The sequence below is a fragment of the Syngnathus scovelli genome, chromosome 9 (genome assembly GCF_024217435.2).
Source record: "Syngnathus scovelli strain Florida chromosome 9, RoL_Ssco_1.2, whole genome shotgun sequence".
In the NCBI taxonomy this organism is placed as follows: domain Eukaryota; kingdom Metazoa; phylum Chordata; class Actinopteri; order Syngnathiformes; family Syngnathidae; genus Syngnathus; species Syngnathus scovelli.
In genome coordinates, this window is record NC_090855.1 from 11,989,197 (window position 1) to 12,003,579 (window position 14,383).

Genomic DNA, 14,383 nt, shown 5'->3' on the forward strand with positions numbered 1-14,383 from the left:
GCCTCATCATCATCACCACCACCATCATCATCCGCGTCATCATCATCATCATCATTAGGCTTCGACACGGCGGTGGCGGTGACCGGCTGAAAAGTTCGACAGACCGACAGACAGTGCGTGCTACGAGAAGTCAAGCCAGAGTGGCGCATGTGCGTTTTTGACCACCAGGGGGAGAAGGAGGGACCGAAAGGGACATGTCGTCATTGTCGTGCACTCCAGTAGAGAGGACCCTGACTGACTTCTTTTCTCACAATTCCTTCTTTAAAGTCAGAATTCCCGCTTTAAAGTGAGACCACTTTCTGACTTTAAAGTCAGAATTCTGAGAATAAAGTCAGAATTCCGACTTTATTCTCAGAATTCTGACTCTAAAGCAGTGGTTCTTAACCTGGGTTCGATCGAACCCTAGGGGTTCGGTGAGTCGGTCTCAGGGGTTCGACAGAGCCTCCACTGAGGAGGTCCGAACAAACCTGATTTATTGTGTAAATTGTGATTTACCAGTATGTGATTTGTTGTGAGTTCATGCATTGTGTTGGTTTTGATCTTTGAGCAAGGTGATGTTCATGCATGGCTCATTTTGTGCACCAGTAAAAAATATCTATGTTTAGAATAAAAAAAAAAAAACAAATTCACTAACAAGGGGTTCGGTGAATGCGCATATGAAACTGGTGGGGTTCGGTACCTCCAACAAGGTTAAGAACAACTGCTCTAAAGTCAGAATTCCCACTTTGAAGTGATTTTAAAGTGGGAATTCAGAATTCTGAGAAAAAAGTCAGAATCCTGTCACCCCCATTTTTTTTTCTTCACTGGCCCTAATTCTCTTCCGTAATCTTCCGTTTTTCTTCACTGGCCCTAATTCTCTTCCGTAATCTTCCGTAGCAACCTGACACGACACCTGTGTGTGCGTGCTTGTGTATAGCCTTCCAGGGTCGTCGGCGCATCCTTATCGCTGTGTCTTATAGCGCCCTCTTGGTGCAAGGTTGATACTGCAGCCAAGCAATGAAATAGATCAGAATCCTTCTTTCTGTCAGTGGGCACCACATCATTGATGTATGTATCCTATTGTCCACCAGGGGGCAGCTTTCCGCAAGCCCAACGTGGGCCAATCAGAGCGCACGAGCCCAGTGCACGTGCAACACCGTGCACGCCCCACTGCGCCAAGCCTGGGCGGTGTGCACGCGCAACACGCACACGCGCATAAACACCCACGCACACACACACTTGTTCTTTTTTTAATTGTAAAGATGGATGGAATAGGGGGCGTGGTCACCCTGCCGACGTCATCAGCCATTACGACGTCGACAACTGAGGGGAAAGAAGACAGGAGGAGCCGCTTCATATTGCCTGCACTAAAATAGACGAGAAAAAAATCCTATAAGGTAGGAGAGATTTGTTTTATTACCATTATGATTAATATACATGATGCACATGATGTATTAGGTTTAAACCAAGAATGATAAAGAATGGTGGGGGGATGAAAGGAAGAGGCTAATCATCATCAATTGGCTCCATTGGATTGAAGCGATAAGAGACGTCGTTGTGTTGCGTTGCGTGTGTGTCTCCCTCCGCCAAGGAAGAAAAGGCACAAAAAAGGCTTGAAGGTGAACTTGGCGTCACGTTATCGCGTTTCAATCGTGCGCAATTTGGAAGTGTTTTCCTTATCTGTTGATTTCTTTTTCGACTAATTTTTAACCACATTAATTACTGTTTATTGCGTGAAACGTGCATGCAGAAAAGGAGTTTGTATGCATGCGGAGGAGGGGGGGGGGGCTCCCTCGCTCTGCGTCGTGCGTCAAAATGACCTTGTCATGTGCACCATTGCTGCTGCCTTAACCCCCTGATACACATTTGATGGCAGGATGGATGAATGTATGAATATACAAAAGAGGGACAGTCGGTATTCGGCAACTACCCCTCCACGCACACTCACAGGCCGTTCATTGTTGCTCATTTGCATCCGAGCTTGTGCTCATCTTCACACCAGCCACCACCATCATCATCATCCTCTTCATGATCACCCAGGCGCGCTCTTGTTATGACGTCACACGCACCGGGAGTGTATTTGGCAGAAAATATAAAGACAAAGCTGAAAAAATAGTCACTCTCTGAATACAAACAGTCTAGTTTGCATCGTCATCAGCTCTCAAGTGTAACTACAATATGGTGCCTTGAGATTCATATCCTGCGTTTGAAACTTTTTTAAAAATGCTTATACTGCTCCCAGATGAAGATTACTGTGAAACTAATTTTGTCCTACAGCGCCCTCTGCTGTCAATTGCAATTGATGTCAAAGTGACCTCGGGCTCGCATGGCCCACGTCACGGCTGGCCTGTTTGCCGCGTTTGGTCTCATGCCCACTTTTGACGTCAATTTCTGTCGACAGCCGTGGCAAAATGGCTGCCGCCTGAGATGCATGCTTAAGTCTGATTTCACATTCAGCACAAAACCATCTTTTTGACACAACTAGCTGAAAGGCTGCAGGAGGAATGTTTTTTGTGGTCGCTATAGTAACAAGGAGGCAAGCACTAATATCATGCCAGCGCCACACAATCGTTACAAGAAAGGCGTCATAATTGAAAGTAAGCTATGTGCTTAAATGTTGTCTTGGGAAGATGACGTTTGTCTTGTAAATATTCTACTTGGAGTTCGCAGAGAAGCCGAAGCGCTCCACACGCTCACCAAATGTCAGCACAAAGTGCCGCTAGCCAATTGGTGTAACGCTTGAGCTCAGCGCTAACCTGGCTATGCTAATGAAATTGGTTGGCGCCCAACGCCTCCCCAGACTGACATGATACCATCTCAAGGATCCACGTTGCTCTTTTCAAACCCAAACATGGCTTTAAACTCTAAGTTGAAATCCCAATCCAGGCTTGAAACTCACATTTGAAATCCTTCCTGCTGTATGTTCAGGGTCGTGCGTGCAGGAACAGGAGTGAGCTTGCAGCCGCAGCGTATCGGGAGTCGCGGGCATCGCCTTCAGGAGTCCACGTCACCCACCCCATGCGCTCGGACTGCTCCCGATTCCCAACGCAGCAGTAACCAGCCAGCAGCTCCGCATCCCAAGATGGACGACGAGGGCAGTTACCGGGACAACCGCTCCGACTTCATTCGCGGCGCCAAGGACATTGCCAAGGTCGCTAAGAAGCAGGTGGGCAAGAAAATGGGGCGCGGTGTGGACAAGATGGCCGACGAGTACACCCGCCGCTCCTACAAGCGTTTCGAGGAGGAAGACGACGACGACTACGCCGGCGTGGCGGGCAGCGAAGACGGTGGCAGCGGAGGCTACTACCGCAACGACAGCCGTGCCAACGATGACGACGCCCACAGCGACTCCACCGAGGGCCACGACGAGGACGACGAAATCTACGAGGGCGAGTACCAGGGCATTCCGCGGGGAGACACGGGCAAGGCGGACGGTGCGGTGGCGCAGGCGCAGGCACAACACTTCCGGGACCTGTCGGCGTACGAAGGCGAGCGCAGGAAGGACCAGGAGGAGCTGGCGCAGCAGTACGAGAGCATCCTGCAAGAGTGCGGTCACGGAAAGTTCCAGTGGACGCTCTACTTCGTGCTGGGTTTGGCGCTCATGGCTGACGGCGTGGAAATCTTCGTGGTGGGGTTCGTGCTGCCCTTCGCCGAGAAGGACATGTGCCTGTCAGAGCCCAACAAGGGCATGCTGGGTAAGAAAGACTTTGTCCCACTTTACCTTCGCCAAGGCATTTTTCCATCGGCAGAGGATTATTTCTTGAGGACACTTTGACTTGGATGTTCCCAGTTCTTGTTCCGATACATCTTAACTTGATTTGTCGCCCTAACACCTAAGGATACTTCCAACTCTAATTTTAACCCATAATCCCAAATATGTAAACATCTAAAACATACAACATAATCCCAACCACTGACTTCACCCCAACCTGATCCTAAACCAAACCCCACGCTCACTTGACCCCTCAAACGTGAACGTCGCAATCTCTTCTGCACCCTGAACAGTCAAAACAGTCACCTTCAATCCCAACCCTGTAGATGTAGTCTAGAATCCGATGTATTGTGTTGTACAAGTCCCACTAATAGAAACAAAGAGCAGTCTTGACATGACCACCTCCCATCTTGCACACTGCCACACACAGGCACACGTATTGACTAGCTGTCAACAGTCTCTCCCGCATGAGCTCAACAGGCTGAGCAAGTGTTAGCCGGTATTCGCGGCTTTCAAGTGTCCAATTGCACTTTTCAACTCCTCCACTGACCAAATGGGTTTGTTTGATTGTCAAGACACCCTGCTGATAATAGCGATGTCACTCCTCACTCTCTGTGCATCTATGCTGGTGTTTCCACAGCGATGGCCACATATGTTAGCATAGTAGCCTATGTGCGTGTAGGCCTGGAGGGGCGTGTGTGACTCACACGCTTCACGGCAGAGAAACTGTGACCAGACGTAGCCGCAATGCAGCAACGTGCTGACCAGATGCACAGTTGGTCAAGATGAGGATGGGTTGAGTTGAGCTGGGAAAACTGGCTTTGCATGATGGGGTTCAGGGCCACTAAAATCTATCCATAATCATCAGGATTCACATACCTTGGGGGTTAGGAAAAAAATAATCATCTCCGACAGCACCCGGACAAACTTATAGTTGCTGTCACGCCGCTGAAGAGACAAACCAAATACAGTCAAACCTCGGTTTTCGACCACAATCCGTTCCAGAAGGCGGTTCGAGGTGAATCGGTCGAATTCAGAATCTATTCATCCCATTACAAATAATGGAAAAAAAATTAATCCGTTCCAAGACTAAAAAAAAACGCCTTTTTAAGCATTTTGTCATTTGCGATCGCGCAACTGCAGCGCACCGCCGAACGCGCAACCGTAGCGCGCCGCCAACCGCGCAACTGCACCGCGCTGGTCGCATTATTGTGACAGAGCTGTCGCTGAAATTTAGAAAATATTTTTAAAGTCCTGATGTACTTTCCAAAATTTAAGTGGACCTCAGTGCGCAGGGAGCTTAATTTGGTCCAGTCGCGCAACCGCAGCGCGCCGGGCGCTCACTGTCGCATTGCTTTAAGAGCGTCTTTGTGTTTTAGGATGGCTTTACTGCTCCCACTTGCTTTCTTTGGAGGCATGATTAGGGGTTAATACAATCCTCAAAGTAACGAAAATACAATAATGAACGGAGTCAGTCGGTATCCGGGCCGCGCGTTTGGGTTTTCTTGGGTCCTTTCGGCTCATCTCGCGAGGTTCGCACTCCGAATTTTGTTCGACAACCGAAGCAAAAAAATCTCAAATTTTTCGTTAGAATTCTGATTTGTTTAAGAACCGGGACGTTCAAAAACCGAGGTTTGACTGAAGTCGAGAAAAGCGACGGTGACGGTGGTAGGATGTTGGGAGGGGGGGCAAGGGATGACGGGAGAAGGGGGGGGGGTCAGAGCAGCTGAGCATCTCTGTGGGCTTGGAGAGGAAACTGGGGGAGGGGGAAAAGAGATAAAGGGGACGACGATGGAAAGTCTGTGACGATGCTGAAAAGCTCCAGGCTGTGTGTGTCTCTCACTGAAGGCTTGTGTGTCATGCACACGAGGGAGTAGGGTGGGGGTGAGGGGTGTGTGTGACTATAAATAGTAATGGAGTGTTCCCTCTCTCCTGGGCTCAGGATCTTTGGCTTGTGAAGGTGGCTCGGCCATCATGAGTATGCCGGGCCTCGGCAAGGGCGACTCAAAAAAATTCTTTCTTCTAATTAGGGCTCATTTGCCTCAAGTGGTTTTTCAAAATCCCGGCATTCGTCCGAAATGAAGTGACCACCAAACTGTGTCTTGATTGATGAACCTCGTGATTCGCATTCTCTTGTCATGACTTCAGGCCTGATCGTATATCTGGGGATGATGGTGGGTGCATTCGTGTGGGGCGGCCTGGCCGACCGCATCGGGCGGCGGCAGACGCTACTCATCTCGCTGTCCATCAACAGCGTATTCGCCTTCTTCTCGTCCTTCGTGCAAGGCTACAGTTCTTTCCTCTTCTGCCGCCTGGCCTCCGGAGTCGGGTGAGGAAACGATTGGGGAGAGGCGAGCCGTGTTCACCTGACCTGCCCTCTAAAGTTCTTGTTCTTGTTTCCGCGCCAGCATCGGTGGCTCCATCCCCATCGTGTTCTCCTACTACTCTGAGTTCCTGGCACAGGAAAAGCGAGGGGAGCACCTCAGCTGGCTTTGCATGTTCTGGATGATCGGTGGCATCTACGCCTCGGCCATGGCCTGGGCCATCATCCCGCACTATGGTGAGATTTCTATCTGGCAACGTTTACTGTTTGAATTGTAATTCCAGATTGGACTCTTGATTTGTGGTCAATTGTTAAGAGATAACGTCCATGTTTGCTCCCGTCAACTTCAGGCTGGAGTTTCCAGATGGGCTCGGCTTACCAGTTTCACAGTTGGCGCGTCTTTGTGCTGGTGTGCGCCTTCCCCGCAGTGGCGGCCATCTCGGCCCTCACCACCATGCCCGAGAGCCCGCGCTTCTACCTGGAGGTCAGTCCAACTCTTCGAGTCACACTACTCACCTCTTGGCTCCTTCCGACAAAGGGTCAAATATTCATTTTTGGCTTCACTGTGGCATGGCTGTCATGTTTGAGATGACAAATTGTTTTCTGTGCTTGCAGAACGGGAAACACGACGAGGCCTGGATGATTCTGAAGCAGGTGCACGACACCAACATGAGGGCCAAAGGATATCCAGAGAGGGTCTTCTCCGTAAGTCACGCAGATCCCAAACCATGCCTACGCTACTCTCAAAAACGGCAGAACATTTCCAAGAACGTGTTGTTTGAAGTGTCCTATTGTCGAACAGTTGGTTGGTGTCCCTAAGAGCAACCGAGTATAATTGAAGCAGCGAAGGTACCCCTGAGTACCTCTTTGGGAGTAGCGTGTATTGCAATCCAAACCTTTGTCATTCTTCATCGGGGTGAACTGAATTAAACTGACCTGTCAGGTGACGACCATCAAAACAGTGAAGCAGATGGACGAGTTGGTGAACTTGGGAGACGGCGCCGCCTGGCACCAGAAATGGAGGATCAAGCTCACCTCGCTTTTCCATCAGGTACAGGAACATGAATTCAGGAATCAGTGTTTGCTCGCCTGGGGGTTTAGAAACAGAACAGATTTGCTGTGAAACAGCCATTTTGGGACAGTTCCAGGGCTTGATGACCTTCTACGAGGGAAGGAGCCCCATAGGGAATGAGCCCCAATCAGAAACCGGTGTCCATAACAGATGGATGTTGATATCCTCGGTCTCTGTTCTCTCAGGTGTGGAGTAATTTCCTGACGGTATTCTCCCCCGAATACCGCCGCACCACGTACATGATGATGGCCGTCTGGTTCTCCATGTCCTTTAGGTAATCTCCAGGAACATATTCTATGAATGAATTCGTTTTTTGAGACATTTTAACAGAGCGTCCCGTTTTGCCGGTGCAGCTACTACGGGCTGACCGTGTGGTTCCCCGACATGATCAAGTACCTTCAGAAGCAAGAGTACGCCTCGCGCACAAAAGTCTTTGTCAAGGAGAAGGTGGAGCACGTCACCTTCAACTTCACCCTGGAAAACCAGGTGCATCGCCAGGGGCAGTACTTCAATGACAAGTGAGTCAACGACCGCGAAGCCCGAGTTCCGTCGGAAAGACACGGGCGAATAAACTCTGCCGGCTCAACTACTTTCCAGGTTCATGAACCTGAAAATGAGGTCCATGGTGTTTGAGGACTCGTTGTTTGAGGAGTGCTACTTTGAGGACATCACCTCCAGTAACACCTTCTTCAAGAACTGCACTTTTATTGCCACACTCTTCTACAACACAGGTAAGGCAAGCGTGGCTACATTAATTAACCCGGGTCCATTTTCAGGGGGGTCTGCCATCCAGATTAGGATTTACCCACGGGGCCAACAATTTTTGCTTTTGAGATCATGGGTGGGCAATTGCGGTCCTTGAGGGCCGGTATGCCAGTTGTTTTCCATGTCTCCATGATGCAATGCGCATGCTTCAAATGATCATGATCGTTAACCAGCTTCCTGGCTGTTGGAGCTCTGCTGGTCTCAAGGAGGGCTCAGGTCCTCACAGCTAACCATCACAATTGCCGACATCACAGTTGGTGACATCACAGCGCCACTCTCTGATGTCATAGCAGAGCTTTTGTGTTGCGACTGGCCAAAGGTGCCTGAGGTGACAATCACCAAAATTCTTGTTGATTGGAAACCTTTGAGATGTTGCACTGGACTGGACAACACAAGAACTGGACTGCACAATGCCAGTGTTGATCTTGGGTGTCCTGGTTGGGTCTGTGGTGACCAAAGCCGCTGGTCAGTATCTCGGCTCCCCTGCTTCTAAGGACTACTTATCATTATTGGAGACACTATTCGAGATCCCCTGCGAAGGGAAACTCCTGCTTCCGCAAGACGATCAGCAGGATTCCCTAGACCCGTTCTTGTCCGTGGCCTACCCCGCTGACCCGGATCATGACACGAAGAAGCTTTTACGCGTTGTTTACCCCGATGAATCGCGGGCAGCCGACTGGGATGAGGAGATATTTTGGGGTAAAATGTTTTTTCCTGAACCCCGCGTGCCATTGACAGTTATAAGGAAAGCTCTGTTAACTGCCAGAACTGTTCTTTCTCCTACTGCCAAAACTGCTTTGAGGAATGCTGCCCTGTATTACAACCGCCTGAAGACATCAGGTCCCTACATCCGTCTCAACAACTGGTTCACAAGGTTCTCGACGCCTCCTCGGATCGTCTTCCTTTGCGCCTCTGCCCTGGTTTCATTTCAGCTTCAGGGAGCTCTGCGGCTTTTCCACAGCTTGCAGGTGCAAATGGTTTTGTTGGAGCACAGACAGAAACTGATTCCTGTTTTGTTCTTTCTATCTTCGATCCTGTTTCCTCTGGTCTACGGTTTGCTTCCTCAATAGAAGCAAAGCCACCCCCAAAGTCAACCTTGCACCCACCAGTCTTGTTTTACGCCAGGTTCTATAGATTCAATGACGACTACCAAATCTTGCACCACATAAAACCAAACCAGAATGCCCATGTGGGTTCTGGGTTCTCGTCTGGGTATTCCAAAGCTACGGTCCACCGCTTCAGCTCGGATGTGGCAAAGAAGTCCCCTTTTACAGAACCGTGAAACATGATTCCAAGCCAAACTCCAGAATCGTAATGATACCTTCAGAGACCTTTGAAACACCATTCCAAGCCGATCTTCTCCAGGGATAAAGTGACCCAGCTACAAGACACCAGAATGCCAATCTTGATTTTGGGCTCTGGTCTGGGTTTTAGAGTCTCCAACTCTATTGTCTACCTCAGGTCTGATGTGGGGTACGGACGAGCCCTTTGAGAGATGCGTCAAACAATCTGAGCAAAACCTTCCGAATTAACCGTTATGAGACACCGCAGTGACACCTTTAAGATTCTTTGTGGGTCCCGGCTGCGTCATCTCATGTTCCCTTTTTGAGACCTGTGGAACATGATTCCAAGCCAACCTACTCCAGAGACTGATTGGTACCGATCAATCCACTCATCCAGTCTTGAGACTCTAGAATGGCAGTCTTGAAATTGCTCAGAAGTGGCAAGGTCCACTCTTCCGCCACATCCTTTTTAGCCTGAAATGGTCTTTGAATTTGTCCCTGTTTTCAGTTTAACAGCTTAAATGTTTTATGCTAACATTTAGACGGTAGTTGTGTCCAGTTTCCTGTTATTGACAAAATGTTTGTTTTAAATTTGAGAATAAAGATGTATGTTTCTTTGACTCATCAATTTGAGTTCTTTCCGCTACCTCACCACTCAAATTTGGATTTTTAATAATATTCCAATGTGTTGACTCGACTAATATGTTCCTTTTGGGAATGATCACTGATGACTTCATTGTCCATCTGGTCTAACACTTTTCTGGTAATTGTGGTCCCCACCCTGCCCCCCCAAAGACCTGTTCAAGTATAGGTTGGTCAACAGTCGGCTGATCAACAGCACCTTCCTGCACAACAAGGAGGGTTGCCTACTGAGCGACGTGAGCGACGAAAACAACGCCTACATGGTCTACTTTGTCAGCTTCCTGGGTACCTTGGCCGTGTTGCCGGGCAACATTGTGTCGGCTCTGCTGATGGACAAGATCGGCCGGCTCAGGATGCTCGGTAAACACGTTGTGTGCCGTGACCGCTCGTGCGTTTGCTACCTGATCGATTTAATCCATTTTTTAATCCTGCCACGATCAAGTCACAGCGACTGTCATGACGACATATAATGACTAAAAAGAAATCAGACAAAAACAAATCTGACACTAACACGCACATTTCACACAGCCGAGTGAAAAGAACAGACGAGGGTGTCAATTAATATCTGTGTCATGGAATAACAAGCCTTTGACTTTTTTGCGTCTCCAGCGGGCTCCAGCGTGATTTCCTGCATCAGCTGCTTCTTCCTGTCATTCGGCAACAGCGAGTCGGCCATGATCGCGCTGCTCTGCCTGTTTGGCGGCATCAGCATCGCCTCCTGGAACGCTCTGGATGTGCTGACCGTCGAGCTCTATCCATCCGACAAGAGGTACACAAATGCCGATTGGCCACGTTAGATGGGATGGAGATATGCAGATAGTCGGATGGATAGCGAGACATAAATGGATGGATAGATTGAAGGATGATAGACTCGCAGACAGATGATGGCTAGATAGAATAATCGGACAGGTAGATGGACTTCTGGGCAGATACACAAAAGTGAATGTGGTTGTTCAACTTTCCCTTTCAGGACCACGGCGTTCGGCTTCCTCAACGCGCTGTGCAAGCTGGCGGCTGTGCTGGGTATCAGCATCTTCACGTCCTTCGTGGGCATCACCAAGGCCGTGCCCATCCTCTTCGCCTCGGGGGCGCTGGCGGCCGGCAGCTTCGTGGCCCTCAAACTACCCGAGACCAGGGGTCAGGTGCTGCAATAATAAAAGGCCGCAGGCGAGCTTACGCAGGTGAGATCGGAGCTTTGCTTTGAATGGAATCAAGACACAATTCGGAGAGCCCCCAAAATGTGGCAGAAGTCGGGGGTCCAGCAACTAGATGGCAAGCCACAAAAAAATCTAATAGGCCATCCACTCAAACACAAATCTTTGCATTTGAGGCGTTCATTTTGTTGACTGTGAAGCATCCCAGGTTTGTTTTGTAGTGGTGGGCACAAACGAAGCCCCGCCCCCCCTTTGCCCTTTAAAACAAGAATTACACTCCATAACGTCACTTGGCGAAAGTCATCAAGTGTTCATTTGAAGCACAAGCGTAGCGTGAGTGTGTATGTGCTCTCGTATTGTAAATGCCCTTGTAAAGAAATGCCTTTTTAGTCGCTCTCCTGGCCCCGCCCACCGCCACCTCGTGTAATGCATGTCCAAGTGTACGTAGGCACATGTATGTAAATATGCGTATGTACACGTATGATGACTGGGAACTCCAAAAGCATGCACAGTAGAGATGTAAGGCCAGGCCCTTTTCATAATGCCGCTTTTCCACTGCCAGGTACCCACTCGCTTTGCCCATCTTACGTCATTCTGCGAAAAGAATGCAACACTGAACGTGTTGTCATCCAAGAGGGGACTGAGGGCGGCAAAATGGAGAATGTGCACTGCTAAAACTATGCTAACATTGGCATCTGTTTATTCTTCTCCTCAGCCCAAGAAATAGTCCTTGATACGTCGACGGTGTGGTGCTCCAGTGGAAAAGCGGCATTATCATTGGTGTCTGAATGGTTGTAACACAAGCTACTTGTACAAATGTGTAAGACATGACAGAGACGCCTAATATAGGAAATTATATTCATAACAACTATAATGGTAACCACCTGTGTGAGGTGAATGTTAGCGTGATTGTCGTGCAATATGGAATCCTTCAGTGCAATATCCCCATCACAATTTTAATTCCTGATTATTATTTTTTTACCCCTTGGCAAAATGATTGCCCTGAACTAGACATGGGCTTGACAAATAGGTGGCGCTAATCATGAGTATAAATGAGATTCACTGCCAAGGGCTGAGAGTGTAACAGCACAGGGTCGATTCAACAACAACACAGCAACCGTAGTTCACATTGTTTCTGTCCAAACTGCCATTTTATAGGATAGCAGCCATATAGATACAACTTTATGTACGGGGCAGCCGCAATTCCATTTTGAAAACATTATGTCAACTGCCCTATCTCAAAATGGATTCAATTCATTTACTTCCAAATTCTGCACACAGAAAGACATTATGGATACAATGTCTTGCTTATTCAAAGGTTTTTGTCAACAACATAGCTGATTGGTCCTTTTCAGTTCCTGGAACATCAGGTGCGAAGTACTCAAAAGGTTCCTGGAACTTCAGCTTCAGATTGCTTGTTTTTTTTAAATTTAGTTTTGCGGCAAAAAGCGCACCTGTAATTGAGTAAAGTTTCTGGAAATGTATTACAAACTATAAAATCACTTTTGTCAAAATTGGAACTGTGACAAAAATATTTTCCATCTTACTAGAGCAATATATTTTGATATTTATTTATGTATGTTTTTTTGTGTGTAAATATTTCCCAAATGTGCATTTTTTGCAAACATTTCCTAAACCTGCATGATGTCATAATGGAATGTTGGGTGCAGAATTCTGGAAAGAGAAAAATGGATTGAGTCCATTTTGGAATAGGAGTGCGAACACATGGCGGCTGCTTTTTAAATAAAGTTTGAATTGAGCCAGAAAGACAGTTCGTTGCACTAAATGCACGCGTGCACACGTCGTACACGCACATGCTGGGGAAGCCGCCCAAATAAGAGCACAAATTCTACCCAACCAGACAATTGAACAAAGTTATAAAGCAGCTCTTGACTTGCTCATTATTAATTTAAAAAAAAATTGATTTCAGTGTTCCATTTGTCATGTTAATTATGCCAAATGTTTTTTACCGCTTGAGTTTTACACGTCACACGTGCGCCATCTGTGCTCTAGACAGACGTATGTACATACAAATGAGGAGCATAATGAAGTGAACTATAGTATTCAGACCTGACTGTTTTGTCCATTTTAGGGTGTATTCAAACCTGACTTTGGTCCACTTTAAAAGGACCAGGGTTCGATTCTAATGCTGGCCTGGACCTTTTATGCAGGTGTGAATACACGCTCAATCTGCGCTTGCCGGTCATGTGATCTCTACAAACAGGAATACTTCCAGCCCGTCTGTTTTCACAGATTTGAAATAAAAATAAAACACACATGAAACCAGGATTTCAAGGTTGTTCAACAATAAAAATCTTGCAAAAAAAAAAGAAAATAAATAAAGCAATTTTACCACAGCCCTAGAAACTTGTGGAGGAGCGTGGCAGAACTTTTGGACCAATGTATCTAATTGGAACCATTAACCCTAGGAACTACAGGTAGCAGGATTTAAAAGTTCCAGAACTTTAGCTTCAGATTGTCTGTGTTACTATAGTTCTGGGTGAGAAAGAGCACCATGTGAATACTTTTACGTAGTCCAGGAATCAGCCAGGACCTTTTCGTTCCAGGAACCACACATACTGTACAGTGTCAAAAGTTCTAAGAAGTTACGCTTCATATTGCTTCTTGTCTATTCAAATGTAGTTGCAGGGTACTAAATAGACCCTGCTAGTGGTTTTATGCTTTCCGGGAACCAAACTGGAGACTTCTAGTTCCAGCAACAACAGGTACCAAGAACTAAAAATCATTGGAATTTTAGCTTTACTTCTTAAGGATGACCCTGCCCATTCTTTCAAAACAACATGTCTGATTGGATCCATTTCGGAACTAGCAGTGCAAGAACTTGAATTTCCTGGTATGTTGGCTACCGAACATATGTTCAGGGTTCATTTTGTACATAGAATATGTTGCCGTGGCAACAAGGGTCTGTGGCGAGCACAAAAAGCTAACAAAGCAATAAGTTGCCTGTTTTTTCCCGTCTGCTGGCATAAAAGAAAAACACTGAAAATCCCTTAAAAGCTTTTTTCGTTTTTCCATTTGTTCACTGTAACAACAAATTGCTCATTTTTGTCACTGTGTATTGTGCTGTAGGATGTGTAGTTTCATTGTAAGCATAGCCAAATGTGTGTGCAATCATGAATATGAAGGTAACAAAACAAAAAGATATGTAAATTCTGTATGTTGTCTTTGATTTTGCGTGTTTTCTAAAAGAGAACATAATTTAAGTAAATATGTCAATGTTATGGATCATAGTAAATTCAAGTGAGACTGTGCTTTTGTTTCAAAGCTGTGTGATATTTTTCTGAAATCTCATCATGGGGTTTGCAATCGACCCTTTAAAATACCAATGGAAAAACACACAAAATAAAAGTTAGGATGAAAAGAGCGTCTTTGTCTTTCAATTTTCTTTCCTTTTAATGTTTTCCTGTTATTATATGGATTATTTCATTATTT

The 14,383-nt window shown here is 47.0% G+C and overlaps 1 protein-coding gene across 3 annotated transcripts; it reads left to right on the plus strand.

Annotated features, from left to right (window-relative positions):
* Positions 1-1,246: 1,246 nt before the first annotated feature.
* sv2a (synaptic vesicle glycoprotein 2A) lies at positions 1,247-14,315 on the plus strand. Of its 3 annotated transcripts, XM_049731509.2 has the most exons (14): positions 1,248-1,376; positions 2,908-3,674; positions 5,840-6,020; positions 6,100-6,251; positions 6,365-6,498; positions 6,630-6,719; positions 6,958-7,065; positions 7,272-7,360; positions 7,440-7,604; positions 7,684-7,817; positions 9,930-10,136; positions 10,386-10,545; positions 10,747-10,957; positions 11,646-14,315. In XM_049731509.2, the coding sequence occupies exons 2-13, from the start codon at positions 3,062-3,064 to the stop codon at positions 10,928-10,930; spliced, it is 2,217 nt and encodes a 738-aa protein (XP_049587466.1). In that variant the 5' UTR covers positions 1,248-1,376; positions 2,908-3,061; the 3' UTR covers positions 10,931-10,957; positions 11,646-14,315. The 3 variants fall into 3 exon arrangements, with proteins under 3 accessions (XP_049587464.1, XP_049587466.1, XP_049587465.1); XM_049731507.2 differs by having other exon boundaries at positions 1,247-1,376; positions 10,747-14,315; XM_049731508.2 differs by lacking the exon at positions 1,248-1,376 and adding an exon at positions 1,413-1,598 and having other exon boundaries at positions 10,747-14,315.
* The last annotated feature ends 68 nt before the right edge of the window (positions 14,316-14,383 follow it).